Source organism: Trichoderma breve, chromosome 2 (assembly GCF_028502605.1).
Source record: "Trichoderma breve strain T069 chromosome 2, whole genome shotgun sequence".
In the NCBI taxonomy this organism is placed as follows: Eukaryota; Fungi; Ascomycota; class Sordariomycetes; order Hypocreales; family Hypocreaceae; genus Trichoderma; species Trichoderma breve.
Genome location: NC_079233.1, coordinates 4334077 through 4360659, shown reverse-complemented (window position 1 = coordinate 4360659; position 26583 = coordinate 4334077). Strand labels below are relative to the sequence as shown.

The 26583-nt window shown below is 47.7% G+C and overlaps 11 protein-coding genes across 11 annotated transcripts; 7 read left to right on the top strand and 4 right to left on the bottom strand.

Moving 5' to 3' along the window:
* Positions 1–211: 211 nt before the first annotated feature.
* T069G_03546 (mitochondrial carrier protein domain-containing protein) lies at positions 212–1397 on the bottom strand (the record flags this gene model as incomplete). The annotated part of the gene is made up of 6 exons (XM_056170756.1): positions 212–374; positions 456–713; positions 770–917; positions 983–1114; positions 1203–1223; positions 1295–1397. The coding sequence occupies 6 exons, from the start codon at positions 1395–1397 to the stop codon at positions 212–214; spliced, it is 825 nt and encodes a 274-aa protein (XP_056031648.1).
* Positions 1398–3952: 2555 nt separating this feature from the next.
* Positions 3953–5776, top strand: T069G_03545 (major facilitator superfamily domain-containing protein; the record flags this gene model as incomplete). The annotated part of the gene is made up of 1 exon (XM_056170755.1): positions 3953–5776. One exon carries the CDS (start codon positions 3953–3955, stop codon positions 5774–5776), a length of 1824 nt encoding a protein of 607 aa, XP_056031647.1.
* Positions 5777–6563: 787 nt separating this feature from the next.
* T069G_03544 (uncharacterized protein) lies at positions 6564–7181 on the top strand (the record flags this gene model as incomplete). The annotated part of the gene is made up of 2 exons (XM_056170754.1): positions 6564–6855; positions 6919–7181. The coding sequence occupies 2 exons, from the start codon at positions 6564–6566 to the stop codon at positions 7179–7181; spliced, it is 555 nt and encodes a 184-aa protein (XP_056031646.1).
* A 140-nt stretch (positions 7182–7321) lies between these two features.
* On the bottom strand, positions 7322–8036 carry T069G_03543 (DJ-1/PfpI family domain-containing protein; the record flags this gene model as incomplete). Its single annotated transcript, XM_056170753.1, has 3 exons — positions 7322–7540; positions 7605–7813; positions 7868–8036. 3 exons carry the CDS (start codon positions 8034–8036, stop codon positions 7322–7324), a joined length of 597 nt encoding a protein of 198 aa, XP_056031645.1.
* Positions 8037–9598: 1562 nt separating this feature from the next.
* Positions 9599–10753, bottom strand: T069G_03542 (zinc-binding dehydrogenase domain-containing protein; the record flags this gene model as incomplete). Its single annotated transcript, XM_056170752.1, has 3 exons — positions 9599–9779; positions 9836–10193; positions 10243–10753. 3 exons carry the CDS (start codon positions 10751–10753, stop codon positions 9599–9601), a joined length of 1050 nt encoding a protein of 349 aa, XP_056031644.1.
* Positions 10754–11627: 874 nt separating this feature from the next.
* T069G_03541 (uncharacterized protein) lies at positions 11628–12078 on the top strand (the record flags this gene model as incomplete). Its single annotated transcript, XM_056170751.1, has 2 exons — positions 11628–11955; positions 12011–12078. The coding sequence occupies 2 exons, from the start codon at positions 11628–11630 to the stop codon at positions 12076–12078; spliced, it is 396 nt and encodes a 131-aa protein (XP_056031643.1).
* Positions 12079–13173: 1095 nt separating this feature from the next.
* T069G_03540 (tetratricopeptide repeat domain-containing protein) lies at positions 13174–17738 on the top strand (the record flags this gene model as incomplete). Its single annotated transcript, XM_056170750.1, has 3 exons — positions 13174–13593; positions 13651–14182; positions 14248–17738. The coding sequence occupies 3 exons, from the start codon at positions 13174–13176 to the stop codon at positions 17736–17738; spliced, it is 4443 nt and encodes a 1480-aa protein (XP_056031642.1).
* Positions 17739–19026: 1288 nt separating this feature from the next.
* T069G_03539 (AMP-binding enzyme domain-containing protein) lies at positions 19027–20949 on the top strand (the record flags this gene model as incomplete). The annotated part of the gene is made up of 5 exons (XM_056170749.1): positions 19027–19090; positions 19190–19738; positions 19789–20296; positions 20361–20556; positions 20620–20949. The coding sequence occupies 5 exons, from the start codon at positions 19027–19029 to the stop codon at positions 20947–20949; spliced, it is 1647 nt and encodes a 548-aa protein (XP_056031641.1).
* An 87-nt stretch (positions 20950–21036) lies between these two features.
* On the bottom strand, positions 21037–22075 carry T069G_03538 (serine aminopeptidase, s33 domain-containing protein; the record flags this gene model as incomplete). The annotated part of the gene is made up of 4 exons (XM_056170748.1): positions 21037–21160; positions 21215–21461; positions 21549–21800; positions 21877–22075. The coding sequence occupies 4 exons, from the start codon at positions 22073–22075 to the stop codon at positions 21037–21039; spliced, it is 822 nt and encodes a 273-aa protein (XP_056031640.1).
* Positions 22076–22748: 673 nt separating this feature from the next.
* On the top strand, positions 22749–24623 carry T069G_03537 (coA-transferase family III domain-containing protein; the record flags this gene model as incomplete). Its single annotated transcript, XM_056170747.1, has 4 exons — positions 22749–23124; positions 23182–23480; positions 23545–24036; positions 24105–24623. The coding sequence occupies 4 exons, from the start codon at positions 22749–22751 to the stop codon at positions 24621–24623; spliced, it is 1686 nt and encodes a 561-aa protein (XP_056031639.1).
* Positions 24624–25317: 694 nt separating this feature from the next.
* T069G_03536 (dioxygenase domain-containing protein) lies at positions 25318–26450 on the top strand (the record flags this gene model as incomplete). The annotated part of the gene is made up of 5 exons (XM_056170746.1): positions 25318–25577; positions 25650–25888; positions 25953–26065; positions 26133–26213; positions 26268–26450. 5 exons carry the CDS (start codon positions 25318–25320, stop codon positions 26448–26450), a joined length of 876 nt encoding a protein of 291 aa, XP_056031638.1.
* Positions 26451–26583: the final 133 nt, after the last annotated feature.

The window sequence follows — 26583 nt, the reverse complement described above, 5'->3', positions numbered from 1 at the left end:
ATTTCATGGAACAATAATGGACATGGCAAGGGCAAAAAGAGATATCAAACCAAGAATCTTTTGCAATCATCACTGTATACTATGTATATACACTTGTACAACTAGTCGCTGTATCAATACGAAGGCTGTATAATCCCCATCTAAATCCTAAACGCCAGACCAGACTGCTTCCTCTTCCTTTTTTTTTTTTTTTTTTGGTTCCCTGCCTCTCTTAGATGTACTTCATCTCGGGGTCCAGCTTGTTCATCAGATCCATACTCTTCTCATACATGGTGAACACAATGCCTCCGCTGAGCACCAATCTGGCCAGCCGGGGAAGCGCTCCGCTCCAAAACGTAAGAATGCCCTCCTGCTTAAAGATCATGGCAGCACACCTGAATGTGTTGCCATACTGGGTCCGCGCCTCGATACTCTGCATGCGTGTCTTGACTGTGTCAAGCGGCTGAGTCACATACACCGTCACTAGACCTGCAAGACCACCCATGGCAAAGGTACCTACGGTGCCCAGCTTCTCTCCTGGCGCAGTATATGACTCGGCGATCTGCTTGAAGAAGTTGTAGGCACCGAAGCGGGTGGCACTGTTTGCTGCCTGTCGAGCTGTCGTAGGGACGAAGCCCTGGAAGAAACCACGGATACCACGTTCACGGGCGATGATGGGGACGGCATGGAGGAAACCGCGCATGCGAGGCTTGGCGGATTTGCGGTCGTCGATGCTAAGAGATCCACTATCAGCACATAATACAAAAAAAAGGAAAAAGAGAGAGCATACAGAGTCGTCTTGATACTCTCGGTAGGAGTGACGGCGAGCAGCGACTCTGTGACTCCGGCACCGAAGCCGGCCAAGACAGTTCGCGGGCCAGAGAGCTTCCCGTTCTCGTCGGCGAGCATGCTCTTGAACTGGTCAAACGCAACAAATCCTGTCACCCACGTCAGCACCTTGCATCAGTAAATCCAAATCGCCAATTGGGTTATTCTTGCGTACGGATTCCCGCCTTGGCAGAGTTGCCGATGATGAGCGTGGTGCATCCCGCATACCACTGCGCTCCAAAGGGTGGCCATGGCAGCTTCTTGCCCTCTGCTAGCCGTCTGTTGAGCTGCGACCTTGTCTTTGCGACTGCACATATATCTGGTCAGTTTTCTGGTGATGGGATGTACGAGGATTTTCTCCCGTTTCGTTCAAGACGGCAGCGGCGCAGACACACATTCGGCGGGATAGGTAATGGCTGCGCAATATCTCAAAATTAGCATCTCGAAAAAATCTTTGAATCTGAAGCACGTGCGACAAAAGACATACCGATTTCAATCGCGCCGGCGGTTGAGCCAGCAATGATTGATCGCAGCGCATTGGGCCGCTGCTTCTTGTCAGCAGCTGCCGGCTCCTTGGCGACCGTCGCCATTGTGCTTGTTTCAAAAGGCAGCGGTTTGGTGGGGGAGGAGACTTTGACGTCTGGAATTGATGCAATTCTTAGTGCAGATATCAAATGCTTAGCGGGTGCCTCTGATTTGAATGTCTTACGCCGGAAGATGGGGTTCCGATGTCGCCGATGGGCTACCCGTGAATTGACGGGGCCGCACCCGGAGCTGCGATCTGGGTCGGGAAAATTACTCATTTCACCTTAGCACGTCTTGTGAGTCTGGGGAAGATGCCAATGATTTCTACGGCTGCTTTTCCGTTTTGTTCCGTATCATGTTCTCTACTGGATGAGTTTGTATAGGATTAGTTAAGTGATTAATGATATTTTCTTTCGAGCGTTGGGAACAAAGTATCGATGATAAGAAGAGCGTAGCACTGTGTGTGTGTGTGCTGCTCAGCGTCTCCCTTGCATTGCAGATTTAGGCGCCTGCAGCTGAGAATGATGACCACATAGTACATCAAACCTCTTTAACGATAGCCGGCCCAAGACATTGGGTGCACATCTTCAGCAGGGCATCCACTAGGCTGGAGAAAATGTCTCGGAGCACGGCCAACTCGCTGCCCAACTGGGCTCACATGTTTCCGTATGACTCCATGCTACAGGTATTTTCGTACCCTAGAGTTGCAGACAGCGGTGAGAAAAACCACCTAGATATACGAAAGCAGAATTATTTGAAACAGGAGTTGGGACAATGGTGTCTGTTTGGATTGGTGACAGAAATATCATGGAGCTTTTGCTTGACGCAAATGGCCAGGTCTGCTGGGTGCCAAGTAATACTGCATCCTTGTGGTGCGTATCGTCAACACTAGAGCTGGAATCTTACGTGCAGTTCTTTTAAAGTCACACATCAACTGATCCCTTGTGGTATGAATGCTGTATACAATATGGAGAATTTTAGGGTTGCAAAACTGCAGATAGCGTTACATTCAAGCACAGGCAACATGCATCCTACTGAACCCCGTTCCGTCAATCTGGGGAGAGGAGATGCCTCCAATTCTCGGGAAGTAAGGCTGGCTCTATCTTGATGTTTCGACCTCATCTGCTAGCACTTACGACGTGCAATTATAAAATAGCAAATTATTCACCCCGGAATATGATGATACGGGATACTCTTCTTCCAGCAGCGAGATTCATCTTACTGTGCGCCGATGTCTACAGGCCGTCATTTGTGGCTTCGATTGGCTCACCAAGCCCTGTTTCACCTTTGTTCCAAAGTAAGCCAAGTCTCACAGGTGCCTCGCACAGCATGCTACCTGCAAGCATTTAGCGGTGCTGAGAACACAAATAGCTAATCCTCCGAGGCTAGACCCGCTTGAAATTGAGCCTGAAGACGGTGGACATGCTCGCAATCTCTTTCTCGAGTGCATGTAGTTGTAATTTTCTCATCATTCCAAGTACACGTATTTAATTTTCTACATAGTAATGAGAGCACAGTGCTATAGGAAATATTGATCACCGATTCTCTTATTCGTATTTGGAGAAGAGTCTTTCTGTACGTGGGTTGACTATGAAGATTTACGGATTCACAAACTTGTCCAGCTTTTTTTTTCGTCCATCCGATCACCATTTCATAGCGCCGCGGTTAGTGCGGGTAAAATTGGGGAACGAGCGGGAGGGGCGCCCATGGTCAGTGTGGTGTGATTTTCAATCAGCCTGGAGATTGATAATAGGGAGGTCGTAGATCAATAACTGTGGATGATGTTTCATCATGTGCGAGATCGAAGACCAAGTAAATTAAATGAAAAACAAAACCATCATTGCTTGGATCGATGTGTGTGACAAAAGCTGAAAATATTTTCGTCTTGGGGTGATGCAGCATTCGGAACAAGGCTGCTTGTGCATTTACATGTGCCAGCACCCCTGGTCCGTTTGTCAATTATTCCGTCTTTGTACTCTGCACTCCATCCAAAGTACATGTACGCATACAATTTCTTTCTCTGTCACTTTTCCTATCCTTTCGCCTTTTCCATGTCCCTCCCCTTGGTTGAGACAAACATTCGTAGCCTCTTAGTCAAGGGGAGGTTGACGTAAAACTCAAGTAAGCCCAACGGCATTAGTCATTCTGTATGACTCTGTCTGTCTCTCCTCTCTCCTCTCTCAGCCGTGCTCCTCTGCCGTCTGGTCTCATCCTGCTGGCACAGCCCGCTAATTTTAGTCGCCCAAACCCGGCCATGTGACGATGATCATGCCAGCCACAGCTGGAGCAATTAATGAGCCATTACTGGGATCTTACGGGGTCTCTGTACGCCTATGGCGGACCCTGGTGGGCCGTGGCTGCCTGTCACCAGCCCGACCTGATCTTATCTGATCCGAAGGCTCGTACGAAAGCTCGCCTCTCTCATAAAGCCCTCATCCCCGTTCAATTTCCCCCCGACTCCCGTTTCATTTTTTTTTGTTGCAGCCTTTTGTTTTTTTGTTCAATATGCGGTAAAGGCATGTGTTAATAAGGCACTGGCTTATTTTTTGTTCTTCTTTTCGGGACTTTTCTGCCCAGCCAGTTTTGCCCTTTCATCGCCACTGAGGCTAAAAACTCGGCGATGGCGGCTTCAGGCGAACAGGCCCCGTTGCTCGGCTCGGAGCCGCGCTCCATGACCGAGGTCCATGATTATACAGTAATTTCAACTCAAAATCATCATCACAGCTATGCGGACGACGAATATGCGGATTCCACAGTGGCAGGATCCAGCCAGCGGGCTGCTGGTGTTGCTCGCATGGAGGCCATTTCGGCCCAACTCTCCCACATGGAGCGATTCTGGATATTCTCGGGCATCTTCTTAATAGGCTACGCATACGGCCTCGAGAGCCAGGTCCGGTCAACGTACATGCCGTATGCAACATCCAGTTTCTCGCTACACTCATACCTGGCCACCATCAATCTCCTCAGAAGCGTTGTTGCGGTTGCGATCCAGCCAACAGCAGCCAAGATTGCCGATGTCTTTGGACGCTTCGAAGTCGTGGCTGCGTCCACCTTGTTCTACGTCGTCGGCATGTTGATCGAGTCGACGTCAAACTCCGTCTATGCGTTCTGCGCCGGCACCCTCACGTACCAGGTCGGCTACACCTGCATCGTCCTGATGCTGGAGATCCTTGTTGCCGACTTCTCGTCTATGCGGGCTCGCGTCTTCTTCAGCTACATACCCGCCCTGCCTTTTGTGATCAACACATGGATTAGCGGCAGCATTACGTCTGCCGTGCTGCGCGTAACCACGTGGCGTTGGGGAATCGGCATGTGGTGCATCATTTACCCTGTCGCCTCACTTCCCCTCCTAATCACACTGTACTCGATCGACCGTCGCACAGGGCCTAATAAGTCCAGGAAGAAGAGCGAGTTTGGAGATGCCTACGCTGGTCTCGACAGCCTTCGCAAATGGAGTGTTCGGCTCTTTGATCAGGTGGACGCCATCGGCCTGCTTACTCTCGTCACGGCGTTTAGTCTTGTTCTGACTCCTCTGACGATTGCAGGCGGCACGGTATCTCATTGGAGGAACCCGCAGGTCGTCATCCCGCTGGTCATCGGGCTTTTCTTCGCTCCCGCTTTCGTCCTTTGGGAGAAGAACGGCGCCAGAAACCCCCTTGTCCCCTTCCACCTGTTAAAGGATCGCGGGGTCTGGGCGGCTCTAGCCGTGCGGAGCTTGCTCAACTTTGCCTGGTACGTGCAGGGCAACTATCTCTATACCGTTCTTATTGTTGCATTCGATTTCCCCATTGAGAGCGCAACCCGAATCCTATCCTTCTTTTCCTTTTTTGGCGTTGTCAGCGGCGTGGCGGTGGGCCTCGTCATCTACAGGTTTCGACGCCTCAAACACATCATTGTCCTCGGCACTATCTTGTTCATGATTGCTCTGGGCGTTCTCATCAAATTCCCCGGAGGTGCAACTACGGCGTCCAGAAGTGGACTTATCGGCGGCCAGATTCTTCTGGGACTCTCCAGTGGCTTGTTTGCCTATCCCACTCAGGCCTCGATCCAGGCCTCCGCCTCTCGAGATCACGTTGCCATCCTGACAGGTCTCTACCTCTCCTTCTACAATGTCGGAAGCGCGCTCGGCACCTGTTTATCTGGAGCAATCTGGACACAAACTCTATACCCAACATTGGAGGCGAGCCTGGCATTTCAACCTAATGCCACGCTGGCACGAGCCATTTACGAAAACCCGTTTCAAATTGTTTCTCAATACCCAGTCGGCACCGAGATTCGAGGCGCCATCATTCACAGTTACCAAAGCATTCAGCAGATACTTTGCATTACGGGCATGTTTATATGTCTGCCCATGATTGGTTTTGCATTAGCCCTTAGAAATCCTAAGCTGTCGGATCAGCAAGTGCAAGAAGATGCAGAAGACGTGGCAGCAAACGACGTATGATATGATACCAAACCAAGTCATTGACTTTTTTTTCATGAACACCTTTTTTTTTTTCAGCGTTATTCAGAGCAGATGGGAATTCTAGCAAGGACACATTAGCAAGCGGATTGGATTATGCATAGATACCATATAGAGTCAATTTAACGCATATTGAGTTTATCCAGCACACAAGCTGGAAGTTTATGAAAGATTTCAAGGATCATTTTTTTTTTTTCGAAGCATAAGCAAGTGATCTCCAATCTTATACAAATTAAGCAAACATTATGAATTGGCGTGAATAAGTAAGCGAGCGTCTCCCTTGCTTCTTTTACCATTTGCATGTGCTCTCAGCTGATTACACGTAGGTTGAAAATGCAGCCACGCTGCAGCCACGACCCATCGCAGATCGAATAGGATTCTCGTGTTCGAAAGGGCAGACCGTTATACGAGGTTACTCTGGATATAGTTCAGCTCTCGGTGGGAGCGTTACGTGTTAGCTGCTTGACAGCTGTTTAGTGGACGCTGCCAAGGTGTGCCGATGCATCTAGATCGTTATGTGTTGCACTCTGGGAGAGGATCCGAAGCGATATTGTGGTGGCTTAGCATTCATTGTATCACGACGTTGGTGTTAGCGGCTCCAATGTCTCACCTGGCGAGAAGCTGAGATTCTAGGGCGGTAAGGAGAGGGATATAAAAAGTGCTGGATATGAGCGATACCAAGATGGTAATTGCGTTGAAAATTTCACGGCTCTTCTCTAGTACTAAAAATTTGGTTTACATTCTTCAAACATTAAGTTACTCTGTCGCGATGAAGTTCCAGATCATCTCCGCCATCTCCCTTCTATTATCTTCTGCTACTGCAGCCCCATCAACTGCACCCAGGACCTTTGACGTGATGGCACTTCGTTCAGCTAGTCCCATACATTTCGCACAGATGAGTGCAGCTAAGAGCGGTTTATATCTAAACTTTCCTCTGCAGAATGCCACTTGCAAAGGCGAGGATAGCGGCCACGCGACCTTTTACATTGCAAACGAGGAGCTGGTATTGTATTCCTGCGAGGGGGAGAAACAAAAGGTCTTTGTCGATCGCTCTGGCATGGGTACGTTTTATTCTGTTTAATTGGTTGGTTGTGATGGTAGCTGACTTGAATGTGTGGAAACAGGGCAGGGCATAGTAGGCTTCCTTACCGGGAGCCAGTCTCTTCCCCGGTATGGGGAATTGAAGGGGTGGAGGGTTGGTAAAGATAAGAATTTGTACTTCAAGGATGCCGGCTTGATTGCTTGTCCGGTTAGCATTGACGGCTCGTGGAGGATTTGGCTGGGTTTGGGCTTCCAAACGCCTGGCGGCAACACGGGCTGCTTGGGAATGTCGGCGAGGACTCTGGACAATAACAAACCGGTGAGCTGTCGGTATAGGCAAAATTAGCTCGATCGCTTGTTTGTAGAGTGAATTTGTGGGCAAGTGGTTATATGTTCTGCTTTCAAGTCATAATTCTCATTATATAGACTGTCTATTGGGATACAATGTTATATAACAATAACACTTTGTATCTCAGGTTACCTATATTAGGCAGCCTTGTCGAACGGGTCATTCGTAGAGTCGGTGTTTCTAGTATACTCTGACACGGTTGCAACTTTCGAGGCGGCCTCTTCGCCATACTGACCAGCAATAAAGGCGTAAATCATGTCAATACCAGCTGATACACCGGAAGAGGTCAAAATGTTGCCGTCTTGTACCCATCGCGCATGGCGAACCCACTTCACGTTATGACCTTGCGTCATGACCTGGAGAGTGAAGGCCTGTTAGCTATATCGCTAGCAAAGAGGTATAAATTGTCCATTGCCATACCCATTCGAAAGACAGCTTGTTGGAGGTGGCATTCTTCCCGTCGAGAACACCAGCCCGAGCTGCAAGGGCGCTCCCCGTACAGACAGTAAGGAGAAAGCGGAGGCTCGGAAACGTTGCCTCAATGAAATCCACGACGGGCTGTGTGAGCTCAAGGTCACGGGTTCCCCGACCTCCTGGCACGAGAAGAACTTCTATATCCTTTGGAGCATCTTGATATGTGTGTGTTGGGACTAGGCTTTGTCCAATTGCGCCGGGGCTTGGACCTTTCATGGGGATGGTAGAGACTGGATCCAAGGTCGTAGAGAGTAAATATAATTCTAAGGGGTTGGTGTATGAGAGAATGTTGAGTGCGTCCAGAGGCCCAAAAACGTCGAGAGCTTGGAAGCCTGAAAACAGGGCGACGGCGATCTTGCTGGGTGGCCCGGATAACATTTTGGGGCAATGGGGTAATTAAAATTTGGTTGGATAATTAATGTGATACTGCTGCAATGAGAAAAGAAATAAACCGAGTCGTCATCTGTATTTGCAAGCTTGGAGTCCCTGAGTGTCTTGCTGGAATATATATATATAGTTAAGGGAGGAGGATATCAAGGGCCAGGTGACATTGGCATTACCAAACATACGCTGTGAGCGATAATCAGCATTGTACTCGTATACTAGTGCTCCGTACTCCGTCCTTACTAGATCTAGTATTAATTTGGTGACCTAACATCGGCGAATTCTAATTGCGTGATAGTCTAGTGCGACGTTTAAAAGATTGAATTGCATCTGATGGGAGCTTGCCAACGGAATCGCCCGAGATCCGGGAATGCACATTTGACGCATATGCGTGCCTACAGTGCCCTACACCAACGATGCCAGTTGGGCTATAGCATTGTAAAACAAGAGCAGAGCTGTGTTACCACCAAAGTTTCCGTTTGGCTCATCATCCGAGTCAACTCGTTGACGTTGGCCACTCAAATTGTGGCACAAAGCCTATTCTGATGAGCCATGATGATCCATTTTGTAATGAGCGGCAATCCTCGGGAGGGGAAAGCTGTTGGTTCAAGTCACCCGAAATCGGTCACCTAGAGGTCGTACCCCGCAGCAGCATGTTGTTGGCCCTGAGTACAAGGCCTAAAATTGAATTCGGAATTAATATTAAAGTGGTTGCTTTTGTACGTATACTTCAGTCTATCTCGTTTAAGCCTTTATGACAGCAGACAAGGCAATGCTAACTGAGCTCAAGTAGAATGGCGGGGGAGAAACAAGGAAACAATATGAGTTGAATGCACAATTTTCCAGCGAGTCTTAACTCGTATGGTAAGCGTGCCGTGTCTCAAACATCTCGTGTCTCTTTAGGCGGCGGCGTTACAGCGCTAGATCCTCCGAATATCTAGGACAGGAGTTGTGAAACTGTTGACGAGTTCGAGGCTGGAGCTGTACAAGGTATCGAGTAAATAACAGCGCTTAATTTGTATTCTTGACCAGGACCGACCCAGGCTTAGACAACCCCGCCTTTCTGCGTGTTAATATGTGGTGATCAGGTTTTAAAACCGTAAAGGGCAAAACCTAGGCTTATGTGTAAGCAAGGCGGCGGTAACTCTCCGAAGCACATATCTCGCATCGAATAGGAGTTACCATCCTTTGAGAGATGGGATGGATTCTAGTCCGAAATGACGGGATGGTACATTTGAATACTATTCGCGAACGTGGCAGCACTGAAGAAAGGATGCGGTCGTATCAAGTGCCTAAGGCTCTAATGCAGCTCGCATTATTTTAAATTAGCTGGCTTATAAGAGTACTTTTATTTAATTTACCTAGTATATTAATTGGGAGACCCGCAGGTACCTTTAGAAACTCTAGTAATTAAAGTGTAAATGAGGGTGGGAATACAGCAGTTACAATAGTACGAGGGAATGAATATAAGAAAATTCTTAACATACTCGAGCGGGTAGAATAACCTCATCTTGCCGCCGCTTCAGCAGCATATCCCTAGGGAGTATGCGTGCTTTTTACAGTCCAACTTTAATAACAACTTTCCCAAGTTGCTTACCCTGCCAGACGAATTCAATCGCCTCTTCTGACTTGTCAAATTGCCATACTGAGTCAATGATATCCTCAAAGGTCATCTTCGAAGCTGAAATAGCAGTCATGAGATCATCCTGATCATCTTTAGAGCCACAGTTGATTCCCCTAGTATCATGATTAGGTCACCCATGAACTATGTGGACTTGAGAGAGACTACTGACCTAATATTCAGCCTGCGGTCGATGATGGTGGAAACGAATTCCTTCAGATGTTCGGGCTTTGAACCCCCAAGATAGCCTACTTGACTAACAATACCACCACGTCGGGTGCATAGCATGCTCTTGACGAGAGAATTGCTGCCGCCATTCTCAACAACAAGATCGACACCAATGCCATTGGTGAGCTTCAAGACTTCCTCATGCCACTCTGGATTCGTCTTATAGTTGATGGTCTGGATCTCAGGCTTTCCGAATTGCTGCTTAACTTTATTGAGCTTCTCGTCACTGGAAGAGGTCAGGATAATCCTGAGGCCAGACACTCGGGCGAGCTTCAGAGCAAAAGTTGCAACCCCGCCAGTACCTAGGGATATTGTCAGCCACCGGACAACATAAATTCCTCAAAGACTCACCTTGAATTAGAACGGTTTGACCCATGGTGGCACCCTTGAGTGCAGACCAAGCGGTTGTTCCAGCGCAAGGAATGATGCTCGCCTGGACCCAGTCTAAATGTTCAGGAAGCCGCGTAACAAGGCTTTCATCGAAAACAAGATGTGTTGCGAGGGTGCCATCTTCATTTGCCGCGAGCCAAGATCGCTCAGTCGAGCGAGCACTAACGTATTTGGTGTCGGTGATCGGGGCTACTCGGTCTCCTACGGACACGAGCGATACTCTATCGCCTACTGCGATAATCTCGCCAGCCGCATCATTACCAGGCACGCCATTGGGAATGACCGGCCAAGGGTTACCGCCATTAGCGATGTTGGCATCACGATAGTTGAGAGAGACGGCGTGGACTTTGATCAGAACGGCGGTTGGGTGGAGAGGAAGGGGCAAGTCCTCCGTGATGAGCTTCACTTTGGCGCTGCCTGGGGTGTAATTGTCTGTCCTGCGAAAGGCTTGGCGAGAGGTAACCGAGGTCATTGCGGCTTCTCCGTGTGGGTAAGTTATAATCTTTGTATGTGCGGTAAATGAGGCGCCAAAATGTGATACACAGCGTTTGAAGTGGCTTCTTGGTGTACGCGGTTGCATCTTTGATACAACGAATTACTACGCCAGTTAAATACATGTAGTTTTATGTCTACATAGTGAATACTGTAGTTCATGTTGATTTGTCATTCCGTTGGTGATCGAATGAGGTGATTCCTTGATCGTCGGCTTTGTAAGCTGAATATATACTATGAAACACTGTGCTTCCCCATCATTTCCGGATTGCCATGGTTTTAACAAGTTGTCGAACAAAGTCTCGGTCACAAAGGTCAGACCGCTCGTGTTCTTCGAATCCCCCTCTCACCGAGCTCACCGGTTTCGCCACTTTCCTGAGAGCATGAATTGCTGCGACCACAAGAGTCGGGTCGTAACACCCAGTCAAATCCTCCATTCAAATGTATGTGCGTGAAGTTTGGCTTCAGCCGCTCTAGAGGGGCATCCGGAGGGGCACCACGTCACCTTCAGCTTGGTATTGTACATGGCGGCTAAACTGTACTTGGATGACAGCTGTTAACTTTTCTCTGTTCTAGCTATATTCGTGTTATCTATGCTGTTCTTACGATAGCGCGCGGTGTTAGACCGCCAATAAGAAATAACTACCTACATGGAGATTGCCTCCGCCAACCCCAAACCTCCGCAAAGAGAACTGCCAGCAAGCAATACGGTGCCCATTTCCCACATCTTTTGGAGGGGTAAGTATGCTTCCTACAGTCTTAGACCGAATCAGTATATATATATATGTCTTGGACATCCCCTTCTTCTCTGGGTAAACATACTATTTTCTACCTAAACAAGTTTGAGTACAGCAATGGCGAATATCAATAGAGAGCCTATTCCTGAGACCGAGCTCCAAGCTCGCCACGAAACACTGGTATCGCATTTAAACACCGACGACTATATAGGTGTTCGTTTTCAATTTGATTCTGTCTTGCAAGTTATAGGTACAATCGCCTTTACTGTCTATGAAGATGGCAAGTGGAGTTGGATCCAGGATCCCCCCATGAGCAGGGATCTCGGGTCTGAAAATGTTTTTGTTCCTTACGTTACGGTTTACGACTTTGATCGAAAGAGACTAGGCGATTTTTTCCCCACGGAATCTTATACTCTTCCAGAACAAAAGCTCCTAGATGTTGAGCGTAAGTTAGCCTAATTCCAACTTTTTAAGACTACTGTACATGTCTGACTGCATAGTGTCCGGTAATGAAATTACCTTCACCGTGCGAGGTGGGACAGAAAGTGTCACTTTTAAAAAGCCATAAAAGAGAAGAATGATAGATGCGTATGTGAAGCTAACCATCTACTACATTTCTCTGTGTTCATTTGGATGGGGAACTATTTTACCTGAAGTAGTAATGTGGGGGAAATGGTCGAATATAACGGTATAGTTATATTCATAATCTCATTTCTAATAGAAATAGCTAGCGTTCTATAAAATAAAATCAGCCAGCTAATTTAAAATAATGCGAGTTGCATTACAACCGAAAAGCACATGCAGACGGCTTTGGAATCCTATGGATTGTATTTCCGTAAGACAATGGATGAAATGCCACCAACGGCCCGCCCCGCGCCTCGTTAGGTACCAATGCTAGAGCAGTGGCAAGGAGCAATTGGCGGATTTGTTGAATACATGTACGTGGGCTTCTCGCGCCCACTTTCAGCATCGCCTTGGTCATCGCCCTTTAGCCTTGTTTATGTACAGCTTATTTACACGCTTAGACATGAGTGGATAGTGGGATGATCAGGTGGCAGCAGGAGTCAAACCCCCTTGTAACATGTAATAGTCAGAGAGAGCCAGTTCCACTCGGAAAGACACCAAGGAGTTACACTGACCCCAACGTGTGTGGCATTGGTGGCCAAGATCTGCCAAGCACAGCCCAGTATTGTACATGCATTAAGCGAGCCCTGAGTTTAAGAAAGGCAGCTGGTCACATTTGACCTGCTCCAGCGAGTTCGCCCCTATTCCCGATGCAACGTGGAAGCACCGAATTTGAAACTTTGACGGATACATACATGTAGCAAGCCCCCGCCTCTTCTAGGTAGCAGTCGAAAGGTTCGATGACGGCGCAGCAACTGGTAACCCCTGCGCAGGTGACGATTCCCGCCGCGAAAACGACTAGGTATGGATCAGCATGCGGGTCGATGGCTTTTCGGTATCTAGCGCGCGTAAGTGAGGCGGAGAAAGTGTTTAGTCTGTCACTTGAGGCTCTTGAGCCCCTGTTACTGGCACGTCTTGCCCCCCACAGGAGGCGGAGTGACTAAACGCTGGTGTAGCCAAAGTCGTGAAAATGAGATTTTGAACATTTAAAATACCCAACTCTTCGTATGCGACGGATAGTGCTGGGAGAAACAGCATCATGATCGCAAAGATGGGTGCTGATGAGAAGCAGCCATCTCAGAAGTCGCCGGGGATGGAGACGCAGTTTGCTGCCATCCTGGCGGATGCTGCGAAGCTCTTCAAAGACCCAACCGACAAAGGCCTAACACTAGACGAGTTTCTGAAGCCACCGATGAAGAACATCTCCGATCTAAAGCAGCAGTTGATCACTCAGAATGACCAGTTTAGCCACTTTCGAGAAAAGCGCCAGAGTATCTTCGATGCCATCGCAGTGACTCTGAGACCGGTAGAGTTGATAGGAGACATCGTTGCCGAGGGAGTCTCAGAAGCTTTCCCGCCGGCACAGGGTATCTTTGCCGCTGTCATGTATCTCATAAACGCTGCGCACGATGTTTCTTCCATGTACGATTCCATTTTAGAACTATTCGATCAACTCAAGGTAAGGCAGCTCTGACACATTAGGTGGCATGTTGACGGTAACGTTAATGCGTGACAGGACTTCACATCGAGGTTGGACGTTTACTTAAACCACGCACTTAGTCCTGCACTGCGTGATAAACTCGTTACTATCCTGGCAACTTTGTTCGAGGTTCTCGTTATCGCCACCAAAGTCGCGCGCAGTGGAAGGTTCAAGGCGTACTTTAAAAAGCTCGTTGGGATCGAGAGTCCTGTTCAACCAGCGCTAGAAAGGCTCAATGCCCTGACTCTAGGAGAGGAGCGGCAAGTCATTGCAGAGACTTATGGCGGTGTTGCCGAACTCAACCTCAAGACAGACAAAGTCGAGAACCTCGTCGCACAGATGAATCAAAATATTCTGGACATGCGTCTGGGACAGCAACAGAATGGGGGTCTTTCCTACAGAGACAGATTGAGAGAGGTCTTAGAGCCTACTCCGTATGCGGAAGACTCGTACAATGCATTCAACAAGTATAGAGTCCAAGGTACTGGTGATTGGCTGCTGGAAGATGAAGGGTTGAAGTCTTGGATTCAGGGCGAGACTCGCCATCTATGGGTGTGCGGTAATCCTGGTAAGTCGTCCTTACGACTTGATTACAAAACAACGATTGCCTATACTAACTTTTCCTACTTTAAGGCACTGGCAAATCCTTCCTAACATCACGACTTATTACATGGGGCCTCGAGAATCTCCCACAGCTAGGATATTTCTTCTTCTCCGCCAATGATCCCGAGACAAGATCCGTGCTCCAGGCTTTACGCGATGTCGCATATCAACTTAGCGAAACCGATGCGTTTTACGCCGAAAAGCTTGCAAGGCAGCTTCATAGCAGCGACGATATCAAGACGGTGCCTAGCGCGTTCAGAAGGCTTTTTGTACAGCCGTTCTTGGATGATACTCGCGATAAGACTACTTATATCTTTCTTGACGGCATTGACGAGGCGGAACAGAGTGACATCGAGCAGCTTCTCTCCTTGCTTGCCCCCGAAGATGACTCTGAGCCTTCAAAATTGCAATTCGCCTTGACTGGAAGGTCCTACTTGGCAGACATAGTGTCCTTTGCGTTGGATCCGAATGCGGTTGGCCAGGTATTCACAACGATTTACGTGACACCGGATCGCATCGCGGATGATGTGAGCGCCTTCATTTCTGAAGGTGTGCGTCATTCAAGGATACTCAGTCGATCTCCGGAAGACTTCAAGCAAGAAGTTATCGAGTCTATGAAGAAGCAAGTCGACGGCCTCTTCATTCTAGCAAAGTTTATGCTCAATGAGATCAATCAGAAGCGACACCCCAGTTCGATCCTTAAAAGCTTGAAATCCTATCCAAAGGAGATTAACGGAATGCTCAACGAGACACTCGCCAATCTCTCTGTCACCATATCGGAGGAGGATGCTCGTGACCTCAACGAGATGCTGCAGTGGGTGTCTTGTGCCGAAGAATCACTCACGTTGGAGCAATTGGAAGCTGCGCTCATCATGAAATTCGGAGATCCTCCCCTGCGACTTGAGGAGTCATTGCGAGGCCAATACTCGTGCTTCTTTGCACTTGAGCGTGAAGATGGACTAACCACAGATGATCTGCTCAAAGATTTTGCTAGAACGCATCGGGAGGTGTATCCGGATAGAAATTATAGGAATGAAAGCCCGCGTCCTCGAGGCCTCAGCTCTTCCGATACAAGCAGCCCAGGTCGAAGAGTCAGTCCTGCTGGTAGAGGTAGCCCTGGTAGCAGAGGCATCTTTAGCAGTTCGACCAGTCCGCCTGCAGCGGAACCATCTAGCCCGACCCGACATTTCAGCCCAGCACGAAGTCCCGGAGTTTTTGACGTTTCCAACGAAGTCGATTTTCGGTCGAACCCATCGACAACATATGTAACCTTCTCTCACACATCAGTGAGACAGTTCTTCCGTGATGGCAATGAAAACACTGTTCATGCTATCAAAGGAGGCGTCATGGTTGGATTTGACATGATGAAGGCTCGCATCAGTGTATTGAAGACTTGTCTGAGAATCTTTAACGATAGGTCGTGGTTCGATAACCAGGAGCTGGATCATGGCAAGGAAGCTATAAAACAATATGCTGCATGGTACTGGCAAGAACATTTGACAGCACTGGATCCTGCAAGTGTTCCATCAGAACATAAGAAGGAGCTTGGAATGAGTATATATAACATGCTTACCGTCGAGGACATCATATACGACTGGAGCACCATGTATGAGAAGAATAACGAAGGACTGGAGGTGCTTACCGACTCTAATATCCAAGGCCTTCGCAAATGGCTCAATGATCCCGAGATCCTTGCGAGCCTCACGACTGAAGCAAAAGATTTTGTGGCCAAATCGGTCAAAGAGGATTTGGGAATATGTCAAGCAATCGGTCGATTTTATGCAAAGCAATGGCTTTGTGCAGACTTTTACAAATATGTCCCGACACTGTTTTGTTTCAAGATTGTCCAAAATGTGGCATTTATGAGCGAAGAACGGTCGTGGTCTCAAGCGCAGAGTCGCTGGTCCGGAACGCCAATTAGGGAGAGAGTGTTGAAAGCCATCGAATGGGCCAATTATCCCGAAACAGCGCATTGGCACCGACGACTCGGAAGTACATATCTGATGCTGGGGCTCTATAGTGATGCCCTGATTCATTACAACAAAGCCCTTGAATTAGATCACAACAGCGTCGGAACCGCCGGACGCATTGCTTACTGCCTGTCCAAATATGGGCAATATGACGAGGCTTTGGCTCAGGCTCTGAAGTGTGCTGAGATTGAAGAGAAAAGCATTCAAGATGGAGCGTTGCAAGGCTATGCGTTGTCCAGCAGCAAATGGCGGCTGTACAAAGATTATCTGCTCATTGCACGCTGCTCTTACATGACTGGGAAAAGAGAGCCTGCACTTGAGTACTTCCGCAAAGCAATCGACAGCTCGCCAGCTGCAAATTTGAACGCTTCTGAACACTTTGAGGCTGAAATTGCTTATCTGGAGATGTTAGCAACTGAGAATCTGCACTCTGAAATGATGAAGCTGCTTCATGAATTGGCGAAGAAAACGACCACCAAGGAGAAAGAGGCGAGCTTGCTAACCGATCTATTCCTGGAAAATTGCGATAAGCCGCTTACCATGGAATGGATTCCCAAAGCAGCTTGTAAGACTGGGGAGGTAGATTTCATATTACACCAATATGAGATTGCCATTGAGATTGCTCACACTACGCGCAACCAGATGGGTGTTCTTTATCTGCGTCTGGCATATGGGAACACTTGCGCGTACAATCGCGATCTCGATCAGTCGATTGCTATTTTTGAGCAGATTTCTTTGATTGAATATAGACCGCGCGGTAATGTTCCAACGCGCCACGGACATGCAACCTCTTTCCAAAAGCTGTCTGCCCTATATAAGCAAAAGATCCTTCAGACGGACCTCACCTCCCCCGAAGCCATGGAGTGGCTGGAGAAATTAGAGCAGGTCCAAGAGAAGCAAAGCAAGCATCAGAATTTGGATATTCCTGCGGACAAATACGGCTCCGATGTCAACATTGCATCTATATACCTCGCAATGTTCTATCGTCTCCTCAAAAAGGAGCTCGAGGCCCGGCAGTTGTTGGGAAGCCTGGTCATCAATAGCCTCGACATTTTACTCGATGATGAGCCGCGCAACGACCGATATGCGGTAGAAAACCTGCTGCAAATCTTTGTCGCAGCCAACGACGCTGAAAATGCGCAAGCACTGGCCCGATCTATGAGAAAGGTCAACCGAGCTGCTGCCATGACCACGCCGTTGGCTTCTCCTGTACGTACAAGGGTCGAGCCGAAGCTGCCGGATATCCAGTCAGTCAACAAAGCATGCGCCCAATGCTTGAACAACATCTCCATGTCTGAGAACTTCTATCTGTGCCAATTCTGTGTGGACACTTATTGTGAGAAGTGCTTGAATGGAATCATCAAGCAGCCTGGGAACAAGACTGGCGATCGGAAACTCGATGTTGTTTGCCGCAGTGACCATGAGTGGTTTACGATACCGCCGCTGAATCAATTTTTACACACTGGAGAAATCCTATGGATCGATGGCATGGTGAAGAACTTTGGGGAGTGGGAAAGCGCATTGAGAAAGAGATGGTGCGAGAAAAATTGATTCTTTGAATTGGTTGAAGACTGCAGTTATTTTCTTTCTTTGGCGATTGATCGGCATGATGTGAATAGGATCCTTTTAGAGAGCACAAATACCCAATAGCGATTAAACAGATTTCATAAATAGAGACAGTTTATTATTAGGATAAACGAGAGAAAAAAAAAGAAGACTGATTCATCTTCTCGAAAAATAAAAGGTGAAATAGACAAAAAAAGAACCCTTTGTAAGGGTGGCGCTCTCCCGCCGGGAATTGAACCCGGGTCTCAAGCGTGACAAGCTTGCATACTGACCACTATACTACGGAAGATTAATGACTTGGAGTCATTGTAGCAGGTTCGGATGGGAATTGTCGCAATAGTTCACTTTATATAAGAGCTAGCGCAAGACTAGTTGAAGAGCGGATTTGATCGACGTTGGCCCTCCAGGTTCAATTTCTTACCAGCCAAGGAGTATAAAAGAGCGCTGAGTAAAAAGGCCAGTTTTGTATTATGTATCTGGATAGCAATATCCCATGCGGCGTGTTATTGAGCTGGCAGGATTGCTTGATGAAGGCTTCGATGATCCGCGCTTCTTGAAATGAGCGATGGCTTGAACACATCAATTCATAGCATCGGGCTGCGTCGGGCTGAAGAATGGGGCAAGGGGGCTTGTTAGACTCAGGTTAGTAGCGATAGTGTCGGATATACGAGTGGAGGAAGGCTTTGTCCAAAGATTGCCTTGTCACTTTGTTCGTCTCAAATCCCTGGGAGTGAACTGAAGAGACAAAATACAGGTAAGTAAGAATACGAGGAAAATATCACCTCCCTATCTCCAGGTGGCATTACGGTTACGGCAGCTTTGAAGTGTCCGCTCCCCGCTTCACTGGGGTAAATTCCCCAGACATGCCCCTTGTAGATGCATTTAGCCTCGATTATTTTGCATACTGGAATAGCGAATTGGGCGTAGCTTGTCCAACTTGCAGAAGAGACAATGAGGGGCCAAGGATGTTGATCATGCGCTTGACCAACCGCATCCGACACTCCGCATTTAGTGTACAATACATGGAGAAAGATACCTTGATAAGTGTATTAAATCAATTGGCCGCTGCTTTTCAGCTGCATGGGCCTCGGCTTGCTTTTGTGAGACAGTGGCGGCTGGGAAGATTGAGCGAAGGAAGGGGAAGAGTTGCGGCGTCCAACGTACATGTATACAGTGACGCACCCTTCTGCAACCTTAGTATTTGTATGAAGGCGATTAGATCGAATTGATTCGTAAACACGTATTTCCATATACTTTGTCCAGCTCATTCATCATGATATACTCAAACCCAAGACAGATGGAGGTTCCAAACCTGGATCTTCTTACTCTCTTATTCGGTATGCTAACAATGGTTACTCCGCATGATGCCATTTCCACCTCTTCACAGCGCCACAGCCCTCATCTCGGTTTGAGTAACTGACACTCGTTCTGTTCAGATTTTGAAGAATCCCAAGCAAAAGAAGACGCGCCGATATTTGCTGAGGCTAAATACCCTTCTCATGTCATCACCAAGGCACGCGCTCGCGATTTAACGCGCCAATTCGCCTACTTCCTTCGCCATCAATTCGGCATTGGGAAAGATGGGTCTGAAAAAGACGTGGTTGTCACGATATCTACTGGGCAATCTGCGCTAGCTTGCATATTTTATGCTGTGCTTGCTGCAGATGGCATTTACTCAGCCGCGTCGCCTTCCTCCACGGTGTCAGACTTAACAAGACAGATCAAAGACGGACCTGGTAGGATCGTTGTATGCAGCGAAGATGTGAAAGGTGTTGCTTTGAGTGCTGCTCGCAATGCCGGACTACCTGAAAGAAATGTTCTCGTGTTGAAGTCATACCCAGAGATCCAGTTGGTGAGCGCCGATGGCACAGCGGCATGCGACTTCAAAGGATCACTGGACTGGAGACGAATTACTGATCCGAAAGAGCTTGAAGAGAGCAAGGTATGCATTATGTACTCATCAGGTACTACTGGGCTACCAAAAGGTAAGATGGATATATATTCGCGATAGTGGAAGGATATTTAACTGTCATAGGCGTCCTCATATCTCACATGAACATGGTTTCTGAATGCTATCTTCCCAGCACTATGGGCCGCGAATCATGGTCCAAAATGGGCATGTCTTTCCCCAGGTCCACGCTCGGCCATCTGCCCCCAGCTCACATCGCTGGCTTGCAAAGTTACTTCATAAATTGTGTCTACGAAGGAGCCGTCATATATTGGATGCAAAGTTTTAACTTTGATGATTTCGTTCGATATTTCGCGGAGCTTAAACTGACATTCTTCTTCTCTGTACCGCCTATATACATGGCGATTGCAAAGCATCCAGCTGTCAAGGACCAATTCAAGACCGTTGAGTATGCTACGGCTGCTGCAGCGCCGATGAGCTATGAAATACAAGAGTCGGCCAGCAAGAAGCTCAAAGGCATTGTTTATCAAGTTTGGGGATTAAGTGAAACAACTGGTGCTGTCACTTATACTCCACCGGAGCGGAAGGATACTATGGGGAGCTTGAGCCCACTCTTACCAAACGTTAGCCTAAGGTATGAACAATACAACTAACCAAGGCTTATATGAAAGAAAGCTAACAACTCGTTTGTCCACAAGGCTTGTGGACGAGAATGACAACGACGTCAAGGAGGGAGAACCAGGCGAGGCATTGCTAAAAGGTCCAATGGTCACCAAAGGGTATCACAACAATCCCGAAGCCAATAAGTCATCCTTTACCGCTGATGGATGGTTCCGGACTGGCGATATTCTCAAAATGGAAGGAGATGTTCTATACATGGTAGACAGAAAGAAGGCGAGCCTTGACCTTCCAACCTCATGGAGAAGCATGACAAGAATCTGACTAGTTATGTTACAGGAACTGATCAAATACAAGGGACTTCAGGTTGCCCCAGCCGAGCTTGAGGGCGTTCTAACATCACACCCATCCGTTGCTGACGCTGCAGTGATTGGCACAGATAGAGAAGACACGGAAGTGCCCACAGCATACGTTGCCCTTGTGCCTGCAGCGAAAGGAAAGGTATCCGAGAGCGAACTTATTGACTATATTAAAAACAAAGTCGCGGACCATAAGCGACTAAGGGGTGGTGTAATCTTTATTGATGCGATTCCTAGAAGTCCTACAGGCAAAATCCTGAGAAAGGATCTGAGAGCACTGTATAACCGCCAGACAAAGTCGAAAATTTAGACCGAGGTACTAGACTCTGTTCTTGATGTATGTATGAAACATATTTGGGTGCATATATACTACTCTTTTTGATGGACTTTACAGAGATTACGCAGTTTTCATGCCGCTCACGAATTTAACAATAGCGTCCCCAACTTGTTCCGGTGATTCAATGCAGTACCAGTGGCCAGTTTTATCGAGAATTTGTAGTTTTTTATCTTTGGAGCCCCAGCTTTGCAGCGAGTAAGCAGTTTGCCACATATATGGAAGAAATACGATTACATACCTGTCAAATACTTTTTGTGAGAGCTCAATCGGGCAAACAAAGTCTTCAGCACCGTTGACGAGCAAGAGAGGGGTACTGATGCTCGCGTAATCTGGGACTGAGGCAGATGCGATGGCTTTGCAGTTCGCGATATAACCTTCTGGAGTTTGAGCCAGGAGGAGAGTACGAATGAAGGCGCGTTGCAGCGGTGTAGATGAAGATGCCGTTCCAACTATGGGAATCACATCTACCAAAGGATCCATCCCATCTAAAGAAAGGAAAATTAGCCAGTTAGTGCTGAACCACATGTGTACTCAGCGCATTAAATAGTGCTGAGAGGCTAGCATATTCTCACTTTGTTGGACTTTGGCAATTCTATCTTGGAGCACTTTAGTTAGAGTCTCGTTTGGGTAAACAGGGCCCAAAAGAACAGTGCCAGCAAATCCGTAGCGAAGAGTGGCTTCAGGAGCAACAATTCCTCCCATGGAATGGCCCACTATAACGGTGCGACTGGGTGAGATATTGAGAGCTGATACAGCGGCACCAATATCATCGATGATAGTATTGAGGCTGCCGCCCTCACCAGTCAATGGAGTTAATGCGGCGCCTTTGTAATTTTGTGTCAAGTTAGAAGCAGCGCATAGTAAAGAGGCCACAATGCATGAAAGAATTAATGCACGCACCATGAGAATCCAGTGCCAAGCAGGAGTATCCTGCATCTACAAGCTTCGGGATAACCGGAGCATAATAAGAGCTCGAGGAACCCAAGCCATGAATGAGGACGATGTTTGTTATACTGTCAGACGATGAGGTTGTAGTTGGAGGCGCATTCAAGGTGTAGTACAGTTGCCGGCCTCGGTCTTGTAACTTAAGGAACGGCATGGCTCGGGATTTCTCTCAACGAATAGCCTTCTCAATTGAATAGGTAGTCCTGCGAAAATAGAGCTAGTGAGCGCCTCAACTCTTGATCTGGCATGCACAAGGGATGGGCGTTACCCCTGGTTAAGAGATGGGCGGATGGGACTCACGCGGATAGATGCGGTTCACTGAGATCTTTCGGGCTGGTTGATTCCGCCGATGGATATCCGACCTTGATAACGAATAATTGTGCAGAAAGCCATCAGCATGAGGGGAGACCCATGATGTAAGATGTTCTTGAAGATGTGAAGGTGTCGGTTAAGGGCGCGCGGCCCCACTGAGTGTCGGAGTCCGGGTTTTGGGGAATCGGATACGGGATCCCGAGATGGCAAAGACGAATTTAGGCGTATTGAGCGGCAAATTCATTATCGTGGATCCGTCAGTTTTCAGCTGAGAATCTCCCAAGTAATAATTTCTCTGGGTTTGTTTTATCTGTATCTTTCGGTCAAGCTTAGGTATTAGACAGCGAATTTCCGTTTAGTTCATCTCCATCACAGAGTTGATGGCAGGGGCATTTGCACATCACTACTAGCACCACCAAACGGCGTTTACGACTTATAAAAATCGCTTCAAAACAATATATTAATACTACGAGAAACAAAAGTTCTGTCAGCAGTATTGGCCCTTTACCGCGATCATGAATGGGACATCAATACATACCTACTCCTCTAAGAAAGAGGCCCTTACCATTCTGCAGTACCTCTGCAATCAATTTGATCCCATATCTTTACCTGCTGGAGTAGCGAGCCGGGCGGAATATGTCCAATTTGCCGCGGAACGAGATCAGCCTTATTTTCCTATTCCATTCAAGGAAACGGAAACAACAGCAGCACTCAAGGCAATTGAGGCATCCGTCGCAACCCTCCTCGCAGACACGCGGCAAGATGGACAGGTCCCTGAGAGAAAAATCGTGGTTGATCTTGAAAAGACGACAGCTTTCCTATTTCAGGCATACTTGGCTAGAGTTGGAGGATATGGAAAGCTTGATAAGGGAGTCAAGAGCATGCTAAAAGGTTTGTGTGTATCAATCTATGTGAGCTGCAGACTTTGCTAACTCTCGCCGAATGTAGACACGGATTTTCTGCAGGCACAGTCTGATCCTTATCGCCGCATGTCTGCCAATTTGTATGCCACCAAAAACCCTAATGAGTATTACCACATCCATGGGTCATTGGAAGCGTCGACGACGCTGAAAATGATTGGGTTGGAACCGTATCGGCCTGATTTGGCGACACATGAGGATATTGTGCAAACCATTGAATCTGCGGTGAAGAGATTTACGGTGGATGAATTAGAGGAGTTGAATGCGCAGAATAGACAAGCTGGGATCAAAGCATATACACATGCTGAATTTCTCAAAACTCCGCACGTAAGTCGGCATTTTGGAAAGATGGGATCAAAGCCAGGGCGGTTTATACTAACCTGAGTCACAGGGCAAAACAAACATGTCGCTTCCGCCATGGTCGGTTGAGAGTTTAGAAGATAAGACACCACAAATACCTCTCCAGACTAAGGATAACCGACTTCTATCTGGCATCAAAGTGCTGGAGCTATGTCGAATCATTGCTGGCCCTACAATCACGAGAATTTTGGGTGAATATGGCGCCGAAGTCATTAAAGTAACAGCTCCCTATCTCAGCGATGTGCCCTTCTTCCAGGTGGATGGAAACATGGGAAAGCGAGCGACGGATTTGGATCTCAAGTCTGCGGAGGGAAGAGAGGCTTTTGAGAAGCTTCTGGCCGAGGCCGACGTTGTGGTTGACGGATACCGTCCTGGAGCGATTGCAAAGCTGGGATACGGTCCCAAGCAACTTTCAGAGCTGGCGATCAAGAGAGGCAAAGGTTTTGTCTACGTCAATGAGAATTGTTTTGGATACGAGGGCGAGTGGGCCTCTCGTCCTGGATGGCAGCAGATTTCAGACTGCGTAAGATTCTCCCATTACTCCATCTGACCGATATCTCAGTCATAAGTTTACTGACACAATAACTTTAGGTGACGGGCATTGCGTGGGAACAAGGCAAGTTCATGGGTGTCAATGAACCCATGGTGCCCCCATTTCCCATCTCAGACTACGGTACCGGCTGTATCGGCGCCATTACAGCACTCATCGGCCTTTACCATCGAGCAACTCGTGGAGGCTCTTGGCACGGCAAAGTTTGCCTCCTACATTACGATTTACTCTTATTCAAAGTCGGCTTGTTACCGGAACACGTTCAGCAGAAACTTCGCGATACCATGGGTCCAGAGGTGCTCGCTTTACGTTACCATAATAGCGTAGACCAAATCTCGGGGACGGTGCTGCGGCGTATGCGGGAAGTGTATCCCGACTTCGTGGAGAACCCAAAATACCTGGATAAGTGGTATGCCGACAAGTATAAGGCGGAGGTGCATGCGGTGAAGCCGGTGGCGGAGATTGAGGGCTTAGAATTGGGATTCCGGAGGGCAAGCCGGCCGAACGGTTCGGATGAAGCGAAATGGGAAGTGAGCGAGGAAAAGGATTACCAATTGTAGTAGAAGTAGATTTCCATGGGGTTTATTAGAAGACTATAGATGGATGAAGCAATTTACATGACAAAATAATCTCAATATACCCTCATGCTGCATTGTCACTGTAGACAGATTGCGTAAGCGCACATCTATGCTTGGAGTTTCATCCTTCTCACGAGACCAAGCCAATCAACCAGGACTAGGACCCTTATCCGACAACTCAACCTGAATCGAATATTAATTCACGGCCTGTGAGGGGCTACAGACGCTTCTAGGGACTTTGATCCGCTGCCGAGCGGCTTATTAGCGCTCATCCTTTGCGGGGGAGATTCTGAACCATCCAGTATTAGGGAATCCGGGATGTTATCCGACACTGCAGCCACATTCGGATTCGGATCGGGGGAACCCCGCGAGGCGGATACAGGACTCGGGGCATGGCTGAGGCGAAACGAACGAGAAAAACGAACGATACAGGCGTCATTTTTGGCTTATGCATTATTTGATAATTGTCTATTTACTAATTGGACGGCAAGCACGGGTATCCAGATCGCTTCGGATAGCCGTGAGTTCAAGTTATAAGGTCGAACTCCAGGCTTGACAATCACCACTTGAAACCAGACAATAATAACCCGTCATACAGCATTCAATTCTCCTCTCAACTCAACAACACCGACAGAATTAATCAATAACTACATCTAACATCAGCAAAATCTTCAAGATGGGTTCTCAATCAACTGATGGCGGCCTTGGCCAGGAGTTCACTAGCCATGTTATTCAAGCTATGGGCCCAAACACAACCCCCAGGATGCGGACCGTCTTGTCTGCTCTCATACAGCATGTTCATGATTTTGCGCGCGAGGTCAATCTAACGACAGAGGAATGGTTGGCGGGAGTGGAAATGATCAACTGGGCAGGCCAGATGAGCAACAATAAGCGCAACGAGGGACAGCTGGTGTGCGATGTCATTGGACTGGAATCGTATGTGGCTTGTCATGATGCTTTGCTAGAGATTTTTGTCTTTGATGTAAGAGCTGACACAATACATTTTAGGCTCGTTGATGATATCACATACAGAGAAGCCAGCAAGACAGACAAGCCACCCACATCGTCTGCCATTCTTGGGCCCTTTTGGCGTGCTGACGCGCCAATCCGAGAGAACGGCACTACTATCACATTCAACACTCCCAAGGATGGCTTGGTAGCTTACATGCATGGCCAAGTGACGGACGCTGAGACGGGCAAACCCCTCCCAAACACTTCAGTGGATGTTTGGCAGGCTTCAACAAATGGTATGTGTGCACTGATCGGGAATCTGTTAGCGGATATTCGCTAAATCATGAGTGAAATAAATAGGTCTATATGAGCAGCAGGATGACGACCAGATTGACTGCAATCTGCGCGGCAAGTTCATCACCGATGCAGAGGGTCGATATTCATTTTACTGCCTCCGCCCGACACCGTATCCCGTAAGAATCCCCTGGGGAAACAGATGAACCTGTTTGAGAAAATTTTGATACTAATCTGAGCGAATAGATTCCTTTCGATGGTCCTGCAGGAAAGTTACTGAAGCTTATGGATCGCCACGAGTTCCGACCCGCACACATCCATCTCATTGTAAGAGGCCTTACTTCGTTACTCACTGTATGTAGTTCTAACGTGGAATGACAGGTTCAAACAGAAGGATATAGCCCCTTGACTACTCAAATATTCGACAAGGATTCCAAGTATCTCGAAGATGACAGCGTATTCGCGGTAAAGGATGGATTGACTGTTGAGTTCAAACCCCGTACGGGAGACTCACAAGCGGAATGGGATCTGGAGTACAATGTGAAGCTGGCGAAGAAAAATTAATGATGATATGAATGCAAGTTATTTGGATGAGAATTAAGATTGTAGCTTTATACGTTTGTTTGTATCTCTTTATATAGGAACCAATATCCATATTATGCGAGACTCATGTCATTCATTACATTCATTACATTTT